The sequence below is a fragment of the Danio aesculapii genome, chromosome 16 (assembly GCF_903798145.1).
Source record: "Danio aesculapii chromosome 16, fDanAes4.1, whole genome shotgun sequence".
Classification (NCBI taxonomy): domain Eukaryota; kingdom Metazoa; phylum Chordata; class Actinopteri; order Cypriniformes; family Danionidae; genus Danio; species Danio aesculapii.
Genome location: NC_079450.1, coordinates 33,181,389 through 33,205,155, shown reverse-complemented (window position 1 = coordinate 33,205,155; position 23,767 = coordinate 33,181,389). Strand labels below are relative to the sequence as shown.

The following is a 23,767-nucleotide window of genomic DNA, read 5'->3' as shown; positions in this document are numbered from 1 at the left end:
GCTTATCACAGCAGAGCTCTTCATACTAAAGATGGATCAAATAAATTACATATATAAAAACAATAATAAAATTACATTCATACTGCACACCTTAGTTTCAGACAATGAGTAGGCACTGTTCCATATCTAATACTATTACAATTCAGCATAACTCATCTAGTATGACTCTGGTTATACAATCTGATCACTGTTGGTGAAAATGACTTCCTGTATCTTTCTCTGTAACACTGGGGCTGAATTAATCTTGCACTAAAAGAGCTTGCACACGCTTGGACTATATCAAAAAGAGGATGATTATCTTGGTTTATCATACTGACAAATTTGTATATCATTTGATCATTTACCATCGATCATTTATAAGGTGATTTAATTTGATTTTCTCCTTCTCCAACAGTCCCCCTATCCAGCAGGTTACAGCATACAGGATCACAGAGCACACCACAGAAAGAATCATAAGTGAAGTTTATTTATAAACTAATTTCGAGAGGATCACGTGATTATGACTGAACACGGCTGGTTCTGCGTTAACTAATGCATGACTCACCAATCAGACGATTCCTAACTCACTATAAAGAGCCAGGGTTTCTTTCTACAGTTATCTTTGCTTTGAAGAATCCCCCCTTCCACCCCTATCCCTCCACTTTTCCCTTTATAGGGTGGCATGGTGGCCCAGTGAATAACACTATTGCCTCACAGCAAGAACGTCACTGTTTCAAGTCCTTAACAGGCAGTCATTTCTGTGCTGATTTTGCATGTTAATCCCGTGCTCGCGTGGGTTTCCCTGCGGTTCCCTTCCCTTCCCTATCTAAACATGCATCATAGGTAAATTGATCAATCTAAATTTAGCACTTTAGTCCAGCTCCTATCCAGAATTATATCTCTACATAGCAATTATATTGTGCCATCAGCTCTTAACAAAGAGGGGAGTTCTCGAGACCTACCTGAGCTCAAACTCACCTCTCGCCCTGCAAACTGGAGGTAGCACCGGGCTCAAGGATCTTATGAGCTCAGGGCTCTCTCCTAGAACAGGATGCCAAACTCGCTTTATAATCAATCATCAGCTAATTGTGAACTCTTGAGAAAGTCTTTAACAGTGTCTGACACACACCAAAGGACCTCAGTCGCCTTAATAAATGAATGCGACTCTGACCCTTCTATACACCTGAATTGAATTTTCAGACCAATCGAGCTTGTTAATCAGATATAAAGCTGCGGTCACACTTGACTTTTCCTCCCATAGACTTCCATTCATACGCACGCGAATGCGTCAGACTGGAAACACAGGGTCATGCGTTAAGTTTCGCAGGTTGCTGCGGTGCAAAGTTCAAGCTTGGTGAACTCTAACCTGCTAAATCGCATCACTTGACTGCATGAGACCAATCGAGGATCAAAACATGACCTCTCTGGGCAAAAATGTAAAACATGGAGCAATCGCTCACTTTTTTAAATGTCTAATAAGCTTGTTTAATCCCGCCCCTTTTCGCAGCACCGCACGACAGAATTTCGCACACACAAAGCCCGGTGTGACCGTAGCTTTAAACCCAGGTACCTTTATGATGAAACAATCTCTATTACTGACTCCTGTATAATCACTGGCACTGCTTGTTGTCATTTCTCATTTCTCAATCATTTCTTTGGTCTAATTATTATTTATTTTAGGACAATTTGTTTCACACCAGTCAGCAAACATTTTTAAAAGCAACCTATGTTCACTCTCATCATGATCCTTTATATAACCGACAATTGCAGAGTCATCAGAAAACTTCAGTAAATGATGATTTTTGGAGCTGTATTGAAAATCCGATGTATAGAATGTAAATAAATATGGAGCTAAAACTGTTCCTTGAGGAACACCATCCTAACATATGTGGTCTGTTTGTGATATAGCTAAGTTAAAGGATGACTTCAATTACAATATTTTTCATTACTCTCATCTTTTTATTGAAAGGTCATACAAAAACATTTCTCCAGTAGTGTAACATTTTCGATTTTACCTCATCGTTCTTTTGACTGGACAAATCAGAAGCGTAGTACATTGAGTATATTGTCAGTTGTTTTGTAGTGTATTTGATGGCTTACATTCATTGCTCATGCATTGTTGTTTAGTATCTAAGCTAGCACTAATCAAGCATATTTTGTTCCTAATAAAAACACAAATGAGCCTTGAAATGGAAAACTGTTACATGGAATTCAGACAACAGGATAAAAATGTACAAAAAAAAAAAAAACCCAAATGAGATTTAGCACTTGTACTTGGCACTGTTTGTACTTGTAAAATGTTAATATGTGTAAACCGTATTGGATTTCCATTGTAATATCAGAGAAGTGTATCAGATCATTGTAGTTTAATTGCAAGATTATATATTTCACTGGAGACTACAGGCTAGTTGTCAGACGGCAAACTCACAAAGAGCATAACTGAAGAAACCATATGTTTTTAAGGTAAAAAATGGCTTTTCTTACTTGGATTTTTTAGAATGGTTTTAGTCCAAATATCTAAAATTATCTTAAATCAAGAAGCATTTTCTAGACAAGCAAAAAATATGGTCTTGTTTTCAGAAAAAATATACTGAAAGTTTTTATTGGACTCTGAGTAGGCTTTTCAGGCTTGGGTTGAAGGACTGAATGCCGGAGATGTGGAAGTGAAGAAGGAGGCTTGATGCATGTCCTGTAGTCCTGTTTTAAAATACAGGAATTCTGGGTTAAAGTGCACAATTACATTCAGGATGTTTCTGGTTGCTGCTTTCTATCTTGTCCTGGAATATACAGTATGTACTGGGAGACCCGTTCATGTTGAGGATGTCTGAGTGGATGCAAATAAGTATTATGATTGAAAGACAAATCATTATGAGGGAATGGCGTTCAGCAGGTCCACCATCATTTCAAGAATGGGTTATTGAAGTTGGCAGCATATAAAAAATATAATATTATTTGATAAATTGGATGTTTATGGGAGAAGATGGGGAAATTACTTGGCATTTTTGGAGGATGAATAAGGTCACTGTGGTGAGACGCATGGTAAAAGTGTTATTATCTTATTTAATTTGTTTAGGCATTATTATCATAGCACTGTTGTTTTTTATTCATTTATTTTTTCTATTATTATTTTCTGTATGTGTGCTCTATTTTTTATTGAGTTTATATTATTTATCTGTGTTTACTGGATTTTTGATAGCAATATCTAATTACTGTAACTGCCACTATTGGCGAGGGGAGGGGAAAATGGGTGTTAAAAGGATGTAAAAATGTGTAAACTGCTTGTACTGTAAATTATTGAAGAAAATTAAAAAAATTTAATCATAAAAAGATAAATAATATGCTATTTTTTCTTAAAAGAAGCAAAATAATCTGCCTATGGGGTAAGCAAAACAATCTTGTTTTTCCGTTTTGACATAAGATTTGTTTGTTTACCCCATTGGCAGATTATTTTGCTTGTTTTCAGGAACAACTCACTTAATTTTGGCATATTATTTCTTAAAAGAAGCCAATATTTTTGCTTGTCTAGAAAATGGTCTATTATTTACCATGAGTACTTGGTTTAAGAATCCAGCTTCACAAATGATCATTACAGAAGTCATCAGTGCTTGTCTTCTTGTCTGCTGGCCTTCTGCTCGCTCAGTGAGTTGGCTACGTAGCCCACCAGCGTCAGGTACTCCTGGAAACTGACCTTCCCATCCTGGTTGTCATCCAGTCCATTCATCATTTCCTTCACTGCTGAAGAGCTTTCAGTGTCCTGAGAGAATCAGAAAAAGCATCAAATGCTAAACTATTTAATGTAGCATTGTCCTAACGAGCATGGAGACACATAAAGTACAGTGAGCTGCAACTGTGAAAAAATCATTAAAAAACACTGCAAACAATAATACAAAAAGAAAATTGTAAACAATAGGACAAACACAACAGCAAAAATTATACAAACTAAATCTACAATGAAAGTTTCATTTTTATATTGAAGCACTGATCACATTCAATAATTGTTTATGTTCATTAAAGTTATAACTAACTGCACTGAAAAAAAAAGTCTTTCCGTATTTTGTGATTCTTGTTTTTATTTGTCCCCATTTATTTATGTTTTTTAATTGCATTATGGGACCTTGATTTTTTTACAACAAAATTTAACCTTGAAAAGTTTGAAAAAGTGACTTTTATAAACATTTTTATTAGTTTAAAGTGATATATTGGCTGGGTTGGTGTTGTACTGTACATTAAAATACTTTGTAAAAAACACTTCCAGTACATTTTCTGTTATTGTACAGACCTACTACTTTATATAATTTCTTATACATTCAATTATTTAAAACTAGTAAAATGTCAATAAAAGACACTTTGCTAATCTGTACAGTTGAATTTTCAACAAGAAATGTTGACAGAACAGAGATCAAAGATCCCCCCCCCCCCCCACAAAAAAATCAAGGTCCCATAATGCAATTCACAATCGCAAATAAATAAAAAAATTAAATAAAAAAATATGGAAACTGTTAATTAACAGATATGTTTTACAGTGTGTGTTTAAACTATTATTATTATTATTATTATTGCCTATATTATGACATGACAGTATTTTGACAGGAATTCAAATTAAAGGAGAGATGGATCCTGCAGCCTGATCTCACAAGGAAACGTAACTATTTAACATTTAGTCAGTTTGGCTAATTTGTACAAATTCATATCGAAAAGTTCAGTCGAACGAAAAAGGAGTCCTGGCACCCAACCCCACCCCTAAACCCAACCATCATTGGGGATAAGCAATCATACTAAATTGTACGAATGAGATCGGACAAATTCATATGAATTAGCCACTAAATCAAAAAGATACGAATTGCCATAAGATTGTGTTGGATTGGGAAAGGTCCATTAGTCTGTGCCCACATTTTGATATATTATTTGTATTTCACTGTAAAAAATAAAAAGTTGACAACTTAAAACAGTAAAGCAACTTGCTGCATAGCTTTTTGGGTTGAATCAACTTTTAACCCAAATCCAGTAGTTGACTCGATTTAAGTTGAGTACAGTTAAAAAGCTGTGCAGCAAGTTGGCTTACAATTTTAAGCTGAGTCCTTTTTTACAATGCACACACCTGAATCTAAATGTAGCATGTATTTGTCCATGTTTCATCACTTCTCATATTACATTCTTAGAAGCCACCTGTTGAGCAGTGTCTCTTTTTTTTGTATCCGACAACATGATTTGACTAACTTAGAATTCAGGAAGAGGAATAGGAGCAATGTGGAACTGTGTTTTCATAATCACTGGAAGCCAAATATAGCCAAATATATTTAGCCAACTAAAATTGTATAAAATGAGCTGTCCTAATCTTTAAACCAATCAAAAGCATCCCCTTTTGGTTCAGGAGACTAATATAACTTGCATAGGTTTATATTTACATAAATGCATTTGGAAGACAATTCAAAGTTTCTTGTGTTTTTAGCAAAGATTTGATCAATTCCAGCTTTTCCTTGGATTTTAACCCCCAACCTTGACATTGCACGTGCCCTGCTCTGCTACTTGAAGTACAGGACTACTTTTTGCACACAGGGAGGGACAGGCACTGACTAAACCCTGGGTTATCTGCATTCTAAACCCCAGCTTTAGCTCTTGATAACAGCACTTTATACTCCGGGATATAAGAAACCATGCTCCAGGGGAGGATTAGCACCAGTTTTCACTGCTGTGCAGACCAGTGATGTGTGAAATAATGTGTGAAAACATGCAGCATGAAACCAACAGCTAATTAAATTGTAGTCACACTTAACTAGTTAATTATGGCCCATTCTAAACCTCGGATGAACAGAATCCAGCATATCTTGCTTCATATTTAACACTGCTCATAATTACTGTTCCACCATGTACAGTCCTAAACCCTGGAATAATGTCCTTCTTTGCATATTTGCAGTGTCATTGTGTCATTGATTGGATGACAGTAGAACAAAACCTGGTCATATGAAGGCTCTAGTGTTGCACGTTCTCATGTTATATGCAGATTACAGTCAAGATTTCCTGAATTACATTTTTGGACTATAATGGTAAAAATGAGACGATCGTTTCACTTCAATTGATACATTTTGATTATTTAAAAAGACACTTAAAATAAAAACTTATGTAATTATTTACTCATCCTCCACTTGTTCCAAACCTGTTTGGGTTTTGAGGCCCATGCTGACAGAAAACTAGACAATTGGAGTAAAGATTCGACCATTTAATTTAAATTTTTTGTTTGCAAACATGGCAAACATGACAGTAGTATATTACAGCATCAGAAAAAATAATTTTGGAGGTACAATTCCATGTAAAAAGGTTGTATATTGTCAAAACAATGTGAATTTTAACTACGTTTGTAACAGTGTGAAATGAACATGAATTAACTGGTAAATGTGAAACAAGCAGCAATGTCTGTTAACTTTTTTGTGAAAACTCTCTATGAGGCATTTCTTGACTTTAACTCTTTAAATGATGCTCAGTAGTGTGAATTGCTTTATCTTTAATAATTTGTATACTGTTAATGCTGCACTTGTGGTCTCATGTAAGTGAAGATATTAGGAAATATTAGCATTTTTAAGATTTATTCATTTGTCAGACCCCAGGGTGACTTAAAGGGCACCTATTTTACCCCCTTTTCCAGATTTAAGATAAGTATTTTGTGTGTCCAGAATGTGCCTGTAAAGTTTCAGCTCAAAACACCCATCCGATTATTTATTATACCTTTCAGAATATTGGAATTTTCTGCTCCGAACACATTGTAGCTGTTTTTGTTGCCTGTGTTTTTAATGCAAGTTCTCCCCGCCCACCGTTCCCACGTGCCTGTCAGAGTGTGCCTCAATCTAGGTCAAATAAACAGCACAGTGACAGACATGAAGGAAGCAGATCTTACATTATGTTTGGGAGAAATACTACAGTAATGACAAAGTGTGCATGTTTAACTTTGCACTGTTTTTGCATGGCAAATGTGACAGGATACAAGTTAATATCTACTGCTGTATGGAAATCCGTCTTAATGTACAAAATAAACCTGATTTAATGTCCACAAACCGGGATTGTAGCACCTTCTATTATAATTGTACTGAAATGCGGCTGTGGTGATAAAGACGGTAAAATCACTGTAATTCATTATAAACATGCACTGTTTTAAAAACATTTTAACCTTGTAAAACTCATTCTTGATCACATTTTAGGATGATTTATGATCACAGAGAGCTCAACAGATCTTTTAATCCCAGTTGCTCTTGCGCACGTCCTGTCTTGTTGATATGATTATACGCGTTACTATGAAAACATGTTAATACATGGCTGTCAATCAATTCGGTGGGCGGGGAAACCGTACTCCTACGTCACGTTTTGGTGGGCCTCAAAATGGGTGGGATTAGGATCCTGTTTTAACATCAGGAAATTTTAAAAAAGAGACTTTATATCACTCAAGTATGACTATGGACACACTATACCTACACACAGTTCTGTCCAAACAGCTTACAAAAGATGATTTTCATCATAGGTGCCCTTTAAATCATCAACAAGGTACAAACATTTTTTTAAACTAGCATTTTCACTTGATTATACAAACATGTAAACAGAACATAAACATTTATTTTGAAGCATATATATGTGTCAGCTAAAAGAGAGATGTGTTAAAAACATTTGATTATATGAGGGAAGTGATGTGCTTACACTCAGGATGTTTCCCAGCTGACCCTGGACTAACTTCTGGAAGTTCTTTCCACCCAGATTCTCCTTCCCCCGTGCTGAAGACAGGTACTGCATGACAACTGTTTTAATGGCACCTTCCATATCTGTAACAAGAGTGGTACAAAAATATTACATCATTTACTGATTCAGATTTCAATCAGGCACATTTCCACTCAAAAACAGCTATTTTCCTTTTCTTTTAAGTAATACATTTTTCATTTACTTTGTGTTTAAGATTTATTTATTTTTTGATCTATGCACCTATTGGATTACTTTGAAAGAGCAGTGAGTTTTTGGTCACTTCTGTGATTTCAGGTATTTCAAGTGACTTTTAAGTGTTTCTTTTGTTGCATTTTATTTGCAATACATGTTTTGTAAAGCTCAAAATGAGTTCATTATCTCCTGCACTGAGCCAGACATCTCCACTCAGATGCATTTATGTACCGTACAGAAACATTCACAGCTTTATTCACATCTGTATTCTGAGTTTTTTAATTCTTTTTCCCCTCAAATAATTTGCCTGATAATATACATTTTATTTTACAATTCTATTTCTGGCTGTTTGCAGTATTGAATTAATTAAGGAGTGATCAAATACACTGCAAATTCAGTTTATATCAACATTTGACTCTAATATGTAAAAAGAGAGAGAAGTTTGAAACCTAAGTTATCAATTGTTTAGATTTATCAGCAAGAAATATGTGCAAATTAAAACATATTTAATCAAATAAAGCCTCATTTCAATATCTAAATATGAAATGTTTATTTGTAAAAAATAAAACGTTTGCTTTTCCTAATGTAATCACTCAATTGGTGAACATGGTGATAAAGATTACTTACATTTACAGTTATATTTAATCATTTAACAAACGCTTTTACCCGAAGCAACTACAAATAAGGATAAAGAAATCATCAAATCATCAAAGAGCAGAAATATATAGTGTAAAAAATATAGCTGTTAATTAACAGTTTCTGAATTTGGTAATTCACGAGTGTTTTCTGTTCATTTATGGTTGTGAATTGCATTATGGGACCTTGCTCTCTGCTCTGTCAACTTTTGATGTTGTAAATTCAACTTTAAAGTTTAACAAAGTGATTTTTATTGACACTTTAGTTGTTTGAAATAATATAATATATAAGAAATAATATATAGAGCAGTGGCGGATCTAGGAATTTTTAAAGGCAAGGGCCAAGGTGAGGCCACAGTTTACAAAGGGGGGGCATATTATTCAATTGGTGCTAGCACCAGTTTAATTATTTGCTTTCACTATCAATTTCGCCATGAAGAACACCTCTTTCAATGACATAACAGCTCAAAATGGTAATTTAATATAACGCATATATGACAGCTATGATCAGAATCCCAAAAAATAAACCTTGTCACTCTGATCAATGAATGACATGTTTAGTCTACTGGCATATGACTATCAATTTTGGTCAGTTTTAAAACATTTGGCTGCAAAACGAAACATGACAAGCAACATTGTAACAATTTTAATCCCTGTTGCAGAACAAGTCAGTTCAACAGGGATGAAAGTACTTGTCATACAAGAAAAATAGCTGAAGTAACAAGTAACATCCGACATTCGACATGAATTAAAGTGCATCTTTATGGCTGAGCTTTCATATAAATCAGCAATGACTTAGAGGAGAGGGGCACTACATGGGGCCAACCTGATTTAAACTGGTGCCGGTGCCCCTCTGGCCCCACCCCAAGATCCGCCCCTGATATCGAGAAATAAGTCTGTATAATAACAGAAAATGTACTGACAGTTTATTAAAAGTTTTTATACCATAATATACAACACCAACCCAGCCAATATATCACTTTAAACTATAAAAATTTTTTTAAAAAGTTACTTTTTCAAACGTTTCAAGGTTAAAAGTTGTTGGAAGAAAGAGAAAGGTCCCATAATGCAATGCAAAAGTATAAATAAATGGAGGCAATAAAAAATTCAAATATGAATTGCAAAATACAGAAAACTGTTCATTTACAGATTCTTTTGCCAGATGCCAAGACATGTCTCTTGCTGCGTTCACACCAGACGTGTCAAGTGCGAGTGATTTACATGCTAAGTCAATGCAAAGACGGCAAAAGACATTGAGAATGACGCGATTTGCTCGAATGACGTGCCGCGAGTTGAGCGTTTTGCGCGATTGACGTGCTTAATGCAAGTATCGCACGTTTCGCGTGAATCGCTGGAGGACATTCGTGCCACGTTAACCAATCAGTAGGCCCACACAGAATCTGCGCGCGCAGAATTCCGCAGATTTTTAGCCCATCATTGATTCTGTATATTTACTTGTGTAAATGTGTGAAAATTCATATTTTTTCAGTTTTTAAATTCATTTCAGTTGTATTATCGACTAGTGTGAAAATATTTATATGATTTATTTACAATATAATTAGTAAAGAAATATTTTCTGTCTTTTAGTACAGATATTATATGAGAGACTTGCTTTGTTTACCAAATAAAGTGGATCTAATTTGATTTGCATTGTAAACATTAAATACAAGTTAAAAAGGGATTACTTTCTATTTCATATATTAAGGTTTTAGTTCTGCATAAATCCACAGATTTTTACCAAAATTCTGTGCAGAAATAGCAAAAAATGTCTGTAGGGGCATGATTATGACATAGCGCCTGTTGTTGGTGTTCCAGGGAAAAATCCTCCTGCTGAGAGCAGACAACAGTTCATCAAAGTGGGCTCGGCTCAGTCTAAAGCACCGCTGAAAGCTTTCATCATCCAGGTATAGTTTCTGGAGGAGTTTATGATCTCACAGAGCTGGGTGCACCTCTGAATGGATATTCAGCACCTCAGACATGGCTCCAAACGAATTGACGCAGTTTTCAGCCTTTATAAAGCATAAACAGCGATTCTCTCAATAAAATTCATGTTAGCCATTTAGCTTCGAAGCTAGAGTCACCGAGCAGACAGAAGCCCCACCCATAATGCAAATCCGCATCTTTTGTAAAGTGAATCTGACATGTGAATGAAGCGAGTAAACCCAAAATGTTCACGCATCTATTTATGCGCGAATATCGCAATTTATCCGCGAGTGCTGTGACTGGTGTGAACTTAGGCTGCATCTGAAATCATATACTTCCATACTATATAGTACACTAAAAACAGTATGCGAGCCAAGTAGTATGTCCGAATATATAGAATTCAAAAATCAGTATGCGAGAAGTACCCGGATGACCTATTACTTCTATCGAGATTCTGAAGTGCGCATTCCATGCACGCTGCACTATGCCATGATGCCCCGCGAGAGAATTTATGAATGGAAGTCAAGTGACACAACTGACGTGGGTAGGTCACGTGATCATGACAAAATGGCGGATATATATCCGAGTTCCATTCATACTGCTCACATTCATACTGTATAGAATGTATACTTTTCTAATGGCCAATTTGTCATTTAAATTCAAATGCAGTACCGACTGAGTAGTAAGCAATTTCAGATGCAGCCTAAGTTAATTTAGCAGTGTTAATTAAAAATTGTCTGGCGCAAACGAAGAAGTAAAAGTGTGTTGCCTACAGGTGGTTTGTCCAGCCCACTCACCTCCATGAGGCATGATCAGGATTTTTGGAAAATATAAGCGTGTTGACACATTTCAGGGCTTGTTTGTGGTATTTAAGACATAAAAAGTAAGCAAAACATGGCTATTAAAAGTACTATTGTGACAGTGTTAGCAAGTGACATTTCAGCGGCTGCAGGGATGACTAAACGGAAGGGAAGGTGCTGGAAAATGAGTGACCTGAGGAGAAGGATGATGTTAGAATAACTAAAGAGCATGAAGAGAGGAGTGGAGGAGCTGTGGAGGATACAGCACATCACAATGGAACCTGTGATCTTTAACGGACATTCGATCTACTCAGGCCACAGGCTCAAGTTACGCTCGGGGTTGCCTGCTACATGTCTGTTACACTCTCTCTCGCATTCAACAACAACACGCACAAAAGCACAAACACGCTTGTTGAAGGATGGCCACTCGCACAGGCCTGTCCTCCTGCATGAATAGCCCTTATTATACCTTCCCTAAACAACACACAAAGTTAAGTGATACAAAAACCCTACTGCAATTCATACTCTTGTATTGTACAGTAGATCCTATCACATATTTGACACTAACAAATAATTCATGATCTAATTTGGGTTTCCTTCCAGTGACATTTAGCAGGCTAATCCATAACGGAAAAGAGGGTACAGTAAAAATACTAACAAAGTCTTCAAAACGCATGTTGACCATACAAAAGCACATGCATTTTCATCTTATGGATGATAATCAACCAGTGGTGATCGATAGGGCTATTAAATATTTCTTATTTTTTAATTAACATTCAAAATGAATAAGTTTGTAATTTATCTTTTATTTCCCATTGAGATTTGTATCTCTTCAACCAGGGGGTCCTGGCTAAAATGCCAGCACAAAAAGTTTCAGATAAAAAAATAGACACACATAAAATATCACAAATTTAAATTTACACAAAACAAGCACATGATTCTTCCATTTAAGACTTCAGATGTTTTTTTTTAATATTTAGAGATGGAATTGTTTCTAACATGATAACACTCTGTATTTCAATCCATAATGTTGGGCCAAAGGAGGAAAACACTGTTTTACCAAACTCCGCACACACTCTAGGAACAGTTATATGTAATTTATAAGAATTTAGTGAGGTGTCATGGTGACGCAGTGGGTAGCATGATCGCCTCAAAGCAAGAAGGTTGCTGGTTTGAGCCTCGGCTAGGTCAGTTGGCATTTCTGTGTGAAGTTTGCATGTTCTCCTGGTGTTCGTGTGGGTTTCACCCACAGTCCAAAGACGCAATAGGTGAATTGGGTGAGCTAAATTGGCCATGGTGTGTGTGCGAATGAATGCAAGTGTATGGTGTTTTCCAGTGATGAGTTGCAGCTGGAAGGGATTGGTGGTTCATTCCGCTGTGTCGACCCCAGATTAATAAAGGGACTAAGCCAAAAAGAAAATGAATGAATGAATGAATGAAGAATTTAGTTTACTATAACTACATGTATAATTTTATAAAAGCATTAATAACAATAACATGCATTATAACATAGGGTTGGGCTTATGATGGTATTTGATTTTCTAATTGTGATTAATTGCTGAATATTTTTAATATGGTATAGGGTGTTACCACAATATGGAGGTAAGAAAAAATGTTAACATGTATAATTTTTATACATTGCATACATGTTCAGAAATGTTTCAACCAAATTAAATTGTGAAATAATTATAAAGTACAATAGTTGACACTTTACAATAAAATCTGTTTAGTAAATATTAGCAAATTTATAAAAATTGACTGTGAGAAAAAAGATCTATTACAGTGCCATGTTAATAGTTAAAAATACAACAGAATTTTAATCATTTTTAACTCCATTTAATAAAACAATTATGACTTGCAATTTGAGTGCAACCATTGTTTTAACATGTTATTAGGTATTAACTATGACATCACTTAAGAGTAGGCATTGGACGATAACTGGTTTTAAGGTTTACCATGGTTTGGAAAATCAAGGTTTTAAAACCGCTACAATTTTTCTATGATATATAAATGAACGTTTTTTGTGTGTGTGTGTGTGTGTGTGTGTTTTCTACTATTTTATTTAGCTTTTTATGGCAATAGTATCTCCACCAGAAAAGGACCATCCGTATCAATGCATGAAAAACTAATGGTTTAACATCTAGCATGCTGTAGACCTGAACAGCGCAGTAGCTTACTTTATATCCAAAAATGTGAAAGTTAATGATGTATTATAAGTATTTTACCATAACAAGTGTACTGTTCCAAAAATAGTTAACATTTTTCTTAAAATAAAGTATATTGTGTCCAATGGGGGGAGGGGGGGGGGGGTTGTAGTGGTTGTAGTCCAGACATTTTTAAAGAACATATTTTAGAGCAGTATCACAATAATGTGGTATTGTGAAACCGTGATATTTTTAACCACGATTTTTATACTGTCAGAATCGTATACTGGCCCATACCTACATAAGAGTAATAAAAGCTTTTGTAGTTTTCATTACAAATTCAGTTAAATTAACTAGTGGAGGCTTTTTACTGTGCTAATGTACAATAGCCCTATACATAGTCATAGAAAATCCATCAATATTTCAGCATCTAGAAGGGCAGATTAATATGTGAAAAATTTCATATTTAAACTATTAAGCTGTTATATACACCACTGCAAATACAATGTGAATATTCTTAAAAAGCACTCAAAAAGTTGTTTCACTGAACTATGAAGTTGCCACAATATCAGTATTCTGCAGGCTCATTATCATGATACAGTATATTGAAATTTTGAATATTAGCATTTTTACATACGGTATGAAAAAAAATTATTTTCAGATTACATTGAACAATCTCTCAACACTCTTACATTGAACAAATAACACTTTTTAAAACTGTTAATTTGGCACCTTGATAGTTTCATAAAAATGAATAACATTTCTAAAAATAAGAAAATTGAACTTTAAAGAACAGTTCACTGTACTTTTTTTGGGCAATAATAATTTCTTCTTTTTTAATCATTATAATACATAATATTTAAATATTTAATACGCAACCATAAAAATATCTCAATTTCTAAAACCAAAAAAAGACAACAAACATGGTATTGTGCATTCCTTGTGTATGTATAATATAAAAATGTAGAAAGAATGTAGAAACATTGCAGTTTGTTATTAAATTAATTTTAGAAGTAATCTTATCTTTCTACATAAAAATGTACTTAAAATTTAAACTTTTTTAATAATGAAAAATTTTGGAGGCTATAAAGTAAACTTGTTCATATACAGTATATAAACCTATAATTGCTTGTCACTACAAAGCCTGCATTTTAAACCCACACTCACATGCACACACAAAATTAATGTGATTTTAATGTGGCTGTGACGTATGGGTAATTCTATAGGCCATCCTTTTCAGGTAAATCTTCCATCTGACAGACGTCACACCTGAATACTTACACTACACCATTAACATTAGTACACTACACCACTGCTCGGCCATCCTCCCAATCACTGATGGACCTCTATTAACCTAATTAGATGGACAAAAAGAGAGAGAGAGAAAGAGAGAGAGAGGCCCAAGCATGGCTTCGGAGAAAATTACTGTAGTAAGACCTGCTGGAATTGACTGATAATAACTAATTGCTGATGGACTTGTGAGCATTGCATTACTGTACATGCAGCTGTGGAAAGACATATTGTTTGCCTTCATTAGTTAATACATGCAACAGTAAAAGGTTTGTGTTTGGTTCAGAGAGACAGTCTTTCTGTCTAAAAGAAAGGTTGTCATTGCGCTAAATGAGGTGCACTTCATTAGAAATGATACTCAAGCTGCGACTGGCTCAGACAAAGATAGAAGCATCAGACGGGATGATTGATAGGTGCTCCTGGTGATTAGTCCCAAAGGACCCAAACAAACTGTCATGTAATGAGATGCGGTGAAATTCAAAAGTCAAACAAACACGTGAGCCCTTGCAATACACGCCAGCTGTCAAATGGCTGGCGAAAAAAAAAAAAACACTGTAAAGCATTCTGACAAACTTGTTCAGAGTAGAGCAGTAAAGCCACAAAAGTCTCAACCTAACAGGTTTCCAGTTGAACATCACATGAACAAACGGATTCATTTAAAAACTGATTTCATTGTGTCTGCTGAATAAACATTTAGATATGCCCAGGGATAGCTTAATTCAGAAGATGGAAATGACATATCGTGAGCCTCAAAGACCATTGATTACTCATTTTCATATAAATCCAATGAGTGTTAAATCCCAGTGAAAACATGCCAACCAAGACAAAACACAGGCTCTGGCGATTCACAGGGGATCATTGTATGTACACCTCATTCTGCATTTGATTGGCCAAAGTGTTTCCAAATGTGATTACAACAACAATCCATTTTCTTTTGTTATATAAGCATACTATGTATGTGGGACTTTTATTTTGAAAATGAGACCATCATTATAGTGCTCTGACATAATGCAAACAAACATCAGTATCTCATCACAGCTTGTCATCAGAATGTAAAATTTGGGAAATAAGGTTTATACATTTAAAAAGTGCCACCATGAACAGGCATAGTCTGTTTCACTGTATCTTCATTCATTTTCTTTTCAGCTTAGTGCCTTTATTAATCAGGGGTCGCCACAGCGAAATGAACCACCAACTTATCCAGCATATGTTTTACGTAGTGGATGCCCTTCCAGCTGCAACCCATCACTGAGAAACATCCATACACACTCATTCACACACATACACACACACTACGGCCAATTTTAGCTCATGGGGAGAACATGCAAACTCCAGACAGAAATGCCAACTGACCCAGCCAGGGCTTGAACCAGCGACCTTCTTGCTGTGAGGCGATTGTGCTACCCACTGCACCACCGTGCTACCCCTAACTGTACAGTATATTGTCTCAGGTTAATGCATATATTGTGAAAATTGCCACATGTTTGTAATCAAGAAACATATGTAGACTTCTGAATATAACTGTAAAATGCACATTTATGCATCACTCAGAGTGCAAGGATGCCAAGAAACTTTAAAAACATCTGTTTATGAAAAGGCTGATATTAAAGAGCACCTATTTTACCCCTTTTCAAGATTTAAGATAAGTCTTTTGTGTCTTCAGAATGTGTCTGTAAAATAAGCAGCACAGTGACAGACATGTAGGAAGCAGATCTCACGCAACCTTTGTGAGACATACTTCAGTAAGAACTTTCCCAATGATTATTTGATGTATATGTTGTGGAGTTAATTCGAGCCTTTCTGCAACAATGAGTCACACACAATGTCGCTACAAAGTTCACGTACACAAACAGTGGGCGCGTTAACTTTGCACTGCTTTTGCACGGCAAATGTGACAGGATACACATTAATATCCACTGCTGCATGGATATTCGTTATCTTAATGTACAAAATAAACCTGATTTAACGTCTACAATCCGAGATTGAAGCGTCTTCTTTTATAATTGTATTGGCTGTGGTGATAAAATAAAGATGGTAAAATTGCTGTAATTCATTACAAACATGCACTGTTTTAAATACGCTTTGTAAAACTCATTCTTGATCACATTTGATGATGGTTGATGATCACAGAGAGCTCAACAGATCTTTTAATTCCAGTTGCTTTGTGCACATCCTGTCTTGTTGATATGATTATACACATTACTACAGAGCAGTGACGTGCGGTGAGGTTTGTGGCGGGTGAGCCTAAAGTCAGATTTACAAACAAATCCACCCGATATATTTGCTAACTACGGATTGTGTTTCATTTATCATATCAGCATTCTTTCTATACACATGGCAGGTACAAATTGGGCAAAGGAAGTATGTAAATTGTTTAGCGATTAAATATGCCTCCAAATAACACCCAGCTGAATGCTACAGACAACTATAACAAGCGACTCACACAGCACCACGGCGGATGCGCTCTCTCTCTCTCTCACACACACACACAAAAACACAAACAGCACCACACACAGCAGATGCGCGTGCGCTCTCTCTCTCTCTTATTCACACACACACAGGATTCCAACAGTGGACTTACCTAAACAGTAACGTTACTTGTAAATGAAGTCTTGACATGACTTGAATTATGATGTATTTTTGCAGTCAGTCAGAGCAAAAAATAAAATAACCGACTCTTATTGAACTTTACTATGTAGAAGAAGAGCAAACACTGAACAAGAATAAACATGAGCTCAGGTGCGCCCTCTTCATTGTGGCAGAGCTACTGCCTGCCTCACCTTACGTCTTTTCAGTGCGGCTTCTAGTCAGATTCTATCACTAAATAAGTGATAGACATACGTGAAATACATTATCTATTATATGGAAAGAGAGGACATATAATAAAGATGTCTACAATGTATAAAAACATTTTAACAAAGCATTACATTGGTAGCATACACTGAGTGAGCAAAAGGGACGGCCTCAAGCCAGTGTGCAGGGGATTGCGCAATCTGACGTGAGGCACAGCTGCCTCAGTTTGCTACGCTGTAAATTAACACAATATACGCAAAATACAGCGATTTTGATCACAGATCAGTGTACAAATATATATTTTATCATAAGCATACATCTCATGATAACAGGTGAGACACTGCCTCCCCTGACCGCACGATCCTGCTACGGAGACATGCTAATACACGGCTGTCAATCAATTCGATGGGAAACCGCACTCCTACGGGCCTCAAAAAGGGATTTGGATCCTATTATAATGCCAAGAAACATAAAAAAAGAGACTTATTGTCTTTCTATCACTCCAATAAGACGGTGGCTACACACAGTTCTGTCCAAACAGATTTTAAAAGATGATTTCCATCAAAGATGCCCTTCATAATTCTTACCTGTTTTCATATACATTAAAACCACACAATAAAACTCTAAATACATCTCTGTCAGCAGCTTTTATCAAGTATAATCATAATTTAGCCTACATTTCATACACAACCCAACTCAGGAGAAGCAAACCTTCATTTAATTTAATTTCATTCACTCACTCCTAAAAAAAATCTCTATACCATTCTATTCCGTTTAAAAGATAGTCATTTAAAAAGGAATCTACTCATTTTGCTCAAATATTATTGACAAATGAAGTATGATTGTTTTGCATGCGTATATTTCAGAACACATCAAATATTTCAGAACATCAAATTTGTATGTGTGTGTGTGTGTGTGTGTAGAGCTCTTTAATATTCATGACAGTTCCAAATATGGTGAAAGCTGAACTTTTCATTGTAGGCGTAATTCCTGTCATTATAATGATCATGTAAAACAATTTCTGGAGAATTTCTGCACAACATTTCAACTATGTCAATATCAGAATACAATTTAACAAATTTAATCAATGCACTATGCCAGATTTACAACAATCCGCTAACCTAACCAGTTCATTTGTTTCTGATCTATTCAAAAAGAAATAAAAGATAAATAAAAAACTGTTTTGTAAGTAAAGTAAAATTACTCCATACATGTATACAAAAAAGCCATAGTAAACCAGAATGCAGCCTGTTTTACAGAACACAAAAGATTAACCACAATATAACTATAATAGTAACTTAATGCCAGGAATTCTACTGGATTTAGGACACACTGTAAGACGTGGGAGCACTCAAACCTACCCAGTGAGAACACACCCAGAGCAGTGGCCAGACATTTGCTTCCAGCTCTCTGGGAGCAATTAGGGGTTCTTGTTCAGTGGCACTTCAGTAGTGGATATCGAAGAGAGAGCTGTTCTTTCACTCCCCAGATCATCCATTCCAAATCCCTAACCATTAGGCCACAACTAATGTGTTACTTGAACCATATAGTGGTGAAACATGACTAAACGCTCAGCTGAAGCATCAAACAAAATAGCCCACTAAACCATAAAGAAATACTGCTTCAAAATATTCACAAAAGGGTCTTTAGAGTGTTCAAATGTTTGTGTATCACCGCATAAAGCGTGTGTATCAATACATAAACCTATTTTTTATTAGTTTAGATTTAGTTTACTTCAAATATTTATGCTTAGCATTTAAGCTAATGTATACTGTGTGTGCCTGTGTGTGGGAGAGACTGGACATATCTATTCAGTTTGTTTAATAAAGTGCTATTCAAATAGGTTATGTACACAACTTTACAACCACAACTACTTTCTCAGCCCTGTTTTCATTTTTCAAACAATAAATTAGCCTACGGCATCTACATTAAATAAGGTCAATGGAAAGGTTTCTGGCTCACAGGACAAACAAAAATGCAGAAGCAAATGTCTTAAGTGTGCTTTCACCAGGGTTTTCTTTACTGATCTGCATTCCATTCTTCCTCCTCTAGATGTCCCTGCAGGCCATACTTGTGGTTTACCTTTGTTTCGTAATTCAGACTGAAAAATGTCAGACTTGTACAGTATCACTGGAAGGAAATGCAAAGCATGTGGATGAGAAAATGACTAACTGAATGAATGAGACTTTCATAATATTTCATGTAACAGACAGAAACCCTGTTGTGCTTTTGAAAACATGATACTGAAGTGTTTGTTCTTAGGCTGTTTCTTCAAGGTGTTCTTGTTTACTCAAAGAATTACCTCAGACACAACTAAACCAACTGCCCCAACATGACTGGACTGATCTGATTCCTAAAATAACTGAGCAGACACAGATACAGTACACATCCTGATTTGTATGGGTTTTTTTTCTATGAATATAGGCTAATGCACATGTTTTAAGGTGCCATGAACTGAGAAATCACAATTTGCTTGATATTTTGTCATTAAAAGATGGTTCTACTAAAAACATACTGTAAGTTTCAGAAACAAACCTTGATGAAACTTTATGTAAGTTTCATAAAGCCGCTTCATGATGCAATAGTGTCTAAACTAAGTGGATTAACTTTATATTTATGATGTTCCAGACTGCATCAGTAAGAACCTGCTTCTTGTTTAGTTCTTTTTAATGAGAATTCACTTACAAACAAGGTGCAGTTTGACACTGGATTTTCAAAAACAATGAAAGTAAGATGATGCTGTGTGCTGACTACTGTATATGCAGGCCCATAGCCAGCCTATTGAAAGGGGTGGTTCTTTTTTGCAGTTATTCACCCAATTTTTTATTCAGTTATGAGGTTAAAAACTGCAATTTACTGATATTTTAAGAACTAAGCATTGCTGGAATAGCTTGTTGGATGGTGACCACATTTTTTGATGTACCAAAAATATTTCCTACGATTTTGTTGAAGGTCTCAAAATACTATTTGACTACGAAGTGTATATTTACAAATGTGAATTTAAACTGTAAGTTATTACTGTTTTATAAATATTGTTATGAGATTAACATTTAAATTTTTTATAAAAAATATGAACATTTATTATAATCAATTTATCATCAATAAAAACAAAAAAAAAAAAAAAAAAAAAAAAAAACAATTAGGAATCTGTTAATACTTGTTTTAAATTAAAAACTTTAGCCTACAGGCAGGGGCGGATTTAGTGATTTGGGGGCCCTAAGCAATTCCAGCCAATGGGGACCAAAAGTCCTTAGGTGAAGTTTAGTTATAAACTAATTTCGAGAGGATCACATGCTTATGATTGCTAGTGACTGGATCCGCATTATCCAATTCTCACCAATCAGACGACTCCTAAGCTACCACAAATACCCTGGGTTACATACCACTGCTATCTACGTTTAAAGAATCCCCCCATCCACCCCTACTCCTCCTTCTTCCTAGATGGGTGACACGGTGGCCCAGTGCTTAGCACTGTTGCCTCACAGCAAGAATGCCTCTGGTTCTAGGCTTTACCAAACCAGCAGACATTTCTGTGCGGAGTTTGCATTTTCTCCCCGTGCTCACGTGGGTGTCCCCCGGGTTCGCCGGTTTCCTCCCACCGTCCAAAAAACATGCAACATAGGTTAATTGACTAATCCAAACCGGCACTATAGACATGCACCTAGTAAATGATTATCTCTCAAAAGCAATCACTGGCTGTTCATTGGTTGTTACAGCGGGGGAGTTCTCGAGATCTACCTGAGCTCAAACTCCCCTCTCGCCTTGCAACGAGAGGGAGCCCCGGGTTCGAGGATCTTATGAGCTCAGGTCTCTCTCCCAGGACAGCATGCCAAACAAGCTTATAATTCATTATCAGCTAAGTGTGAACTCTTGAATTGAACATTTTTGCTGTATTCTTCTTTTTTTTTATTCTTTTTTATCACTCAATCTTCTTTTCTACATTTTATCTTAATGCCAAATAAAATGACTTGTAAAACATCTTTTAAATGATTTTTTTAAAGAATTCACAAATAAAAATAATTGATGAAATATTTCATTTTTTAAACTAAATCTATACCGATTTGCCAGCTAGACTGCTCCACGATTGAGGGTGGGGGACACGTTTGTGCAGATGTAATAATTACTTTTAAATAAAAAATTGTATACCCTCACCAAACAAAATATAAAAATATATGAAAATATGAAAACGATGTTATATATAATTTATAGGTATAATCTATACTTCTAGGTATTTATTTGGGGGCCCTTAGATTTCTTGGGACCCTAAGCGGGCGCTTAGCTTGCTTATTGGTTAAATCCGCCCCTGCCTGTAGGCAAATAACAAACTGGCCAGCTCATTACATTTTCCTCTGTCAGAATTTGGCCATTTGCATATTCAAAATTAAATTTGTCTTAAAGCCTTCTTCTATTGGTTATTTTCACAATTTATGATGGCATAGTAGTCAAAAATGGGACAGATGAGCTCATGTAGGGGCCAAATTCTCGACTTTGTCGGTGGGAACCACCCTGGCTATGGGCCTGATATTGGATCAGACAGTAATGTTGCACAACACAAGAGCAGCTGTTTTTATTACCTGATCACTATTGCTTTGTTTGTTATTGCATGCTATTTGCATATGGTTTGTTTGATATACATTTGCACATTTTAAACTCAATCATAGCAGTTCCACTGTGAAGTGCATTATGTAGGCTGTCAAACATCAGACTTTCAGACTTTTTTGAGACTTAGAATCAAAGCTTATATTAGAAAGAAAAAAGTATGCAAAACTAGCTAATTATAACAATGTGTGTTGAGTTAATCTATTCCAAATCTATTCAAAGACTGTGTTCCAATGCTGAGGGGGTCAAAAACGACTATAATATAGGTCTAGCCTATTACTTTTTAATTGTGACTTTTTAGTTTTTTAACATTATAAGTGGGGCACTTCAGTTCTGAAGTGTTATTTTGGGAGGTTTTCACCATCAGAAATCATGAAATTTAACAGTCTATAAGCATTTAACATACACAAAAACCAACACAAGGGCAAGTGGGAATGTTTAATATTTTGGCTATGAACTTGAAGAAAAGGTTTTCAGTATGTTATTATTTTTATTGTTATTTTATCGTGTAGGCTACTAGGGTTTTGCCAGTGTATGTGCTTTATGTCTCTCTGTGAGGTGTGAATCATTTCCTCAGCACGTACCAGTCTGTCAGCACTTGAACAAGCTTGACTCGGTCTCTCTGGGTTATCAGACAGCTCCTCACTGTCTTATCTCTGTATTCATAATTAACGCGGATCTGTTGGCCGTGTCGCCGCTGACACATTGAGGTCGAGCCTCGTCCGGTTGAGGATCGAGTGCGTTTCTCCCCCTAAAATCCCGGTAAGATCTTAATAAAGGTCGACGTTATTCACCTCCGGCGGGTGTCCACGCGCGTGCGCCCTGAGAAACCCCTCTGAATTGATAAATAGCAGGTTTCTGATTTCTCTGGTGTAAATGGAGAAGGGCTTGCGTTACATCTGAAGGGAATTGGATCGTCTACTTGTACTCACCGGACAAGTGAGCCAACGGTTGCGGTCTGAAATATTCACGGAAAGTCGATAGATTAAACGGAAAGTGACACATTTGCATTCGACACGAAACTTTATTTATGGAGCACCGTTAACTTGATGCCAAGTTTGGGCGTTTGCCTAAAACCGTTGTAAAACCAGCTGTAAGTCTTGCCTGACCAACTTAAACGTGGCCAACCACTATGGATACAACTGGAAATACGTCTATGGATCAAGACTAGATATAGAAAACCACTCTAGATTGTGTTTGTAGCAAGAAATAGTTGAAATTGTTATAATACAACAAAGCCATCTCATTTTATTCCAAACCAGCTAAATCTTGTACAAAAGTTGTCCTTCACACCTCTTAGGATCAAGAAAGAATGCTTACCTAGTTTTGTAATGAAACTTCTCTTCTGCTGATTCTTGCCTCTCCCAGGTTAAGCCAAAAATGCCTCTTCTGCGAATTCCAATCTTCCCTAGTTGCTTTTTTTCCCATCAAATCACTGGGCGTATACTCAGAACTTTATGGGTGGGGAAAACAGGATATATTACTCAAGAGAGGTGTTGTGTGGACATAACTGCCCTGAAAGCTTAGCGTGCTGTCATAACCACACTGGAAAATGAGGTGAGAGGTGAGGAATTGTTTTAGGAAGTGAATAATAACATCTCAACCATTTTAACTTCAAATCCTTTTCAGCAGTTTTGGCTTTCTAATTTATTACAGTGGGTCCCATGCCAATTCATTGGCCCTTGTCTAAATT

At 36.0% G+C, this 23,767-nt stretch overlaps 1 protein-coding gene across 1 annotated transcript; it reads right to left on the bottom strand.

The window, feature by feature from the left end:
* Positions 1 to 1,917: 1,917 nt before the first annotated feature.
* On the bottom strand, positions 1,918 to 23,505 carry si:ch211-105c13.3 (uncharacterized protein LOC325758 homolog). The gene is made up of 3 exons (XM_056475343.1): positions 23,395 to 23,505; positions 7,660 to 7,781; positions 1,918 to 3,733 (listed from the first exon to the last, which is right to left on the bottom strand). Exons 2-3 carry the CDS (start codon positions 7,777 to 7,779, stop codon positions 3,578 to 3,580), a joined length of 276 nt encoding a protein of 91 aa, XP_056331318.1. The 5' UTR covers positions 7,780 to 7,781; positions 23,395 to 23,505; the 3' UTR covers positions 1,918 to 3,577.
* Between the last annotated feature and the right edge of the window lie 262 nt (positions 23,506 to 23,767).

Excerpts from the sequence above, each read along its gene's own strand:
- si:ch211-105c13.3 (XM_056475343.1), bottom strand. The coding sequence starts at position 7,779 with ATGGAAGGTGCCATTAAAACAGTTGTCATGCAGTACCTGTCTTCAGCA. Across the intron at positions 3,734-7,659 it reads AGCTGGGAAACATCCTGAGT|GACACTGAAAGCTCTTCAGC; the intron begins GTAAGCACATCA and ends TGATTCTCTCAG.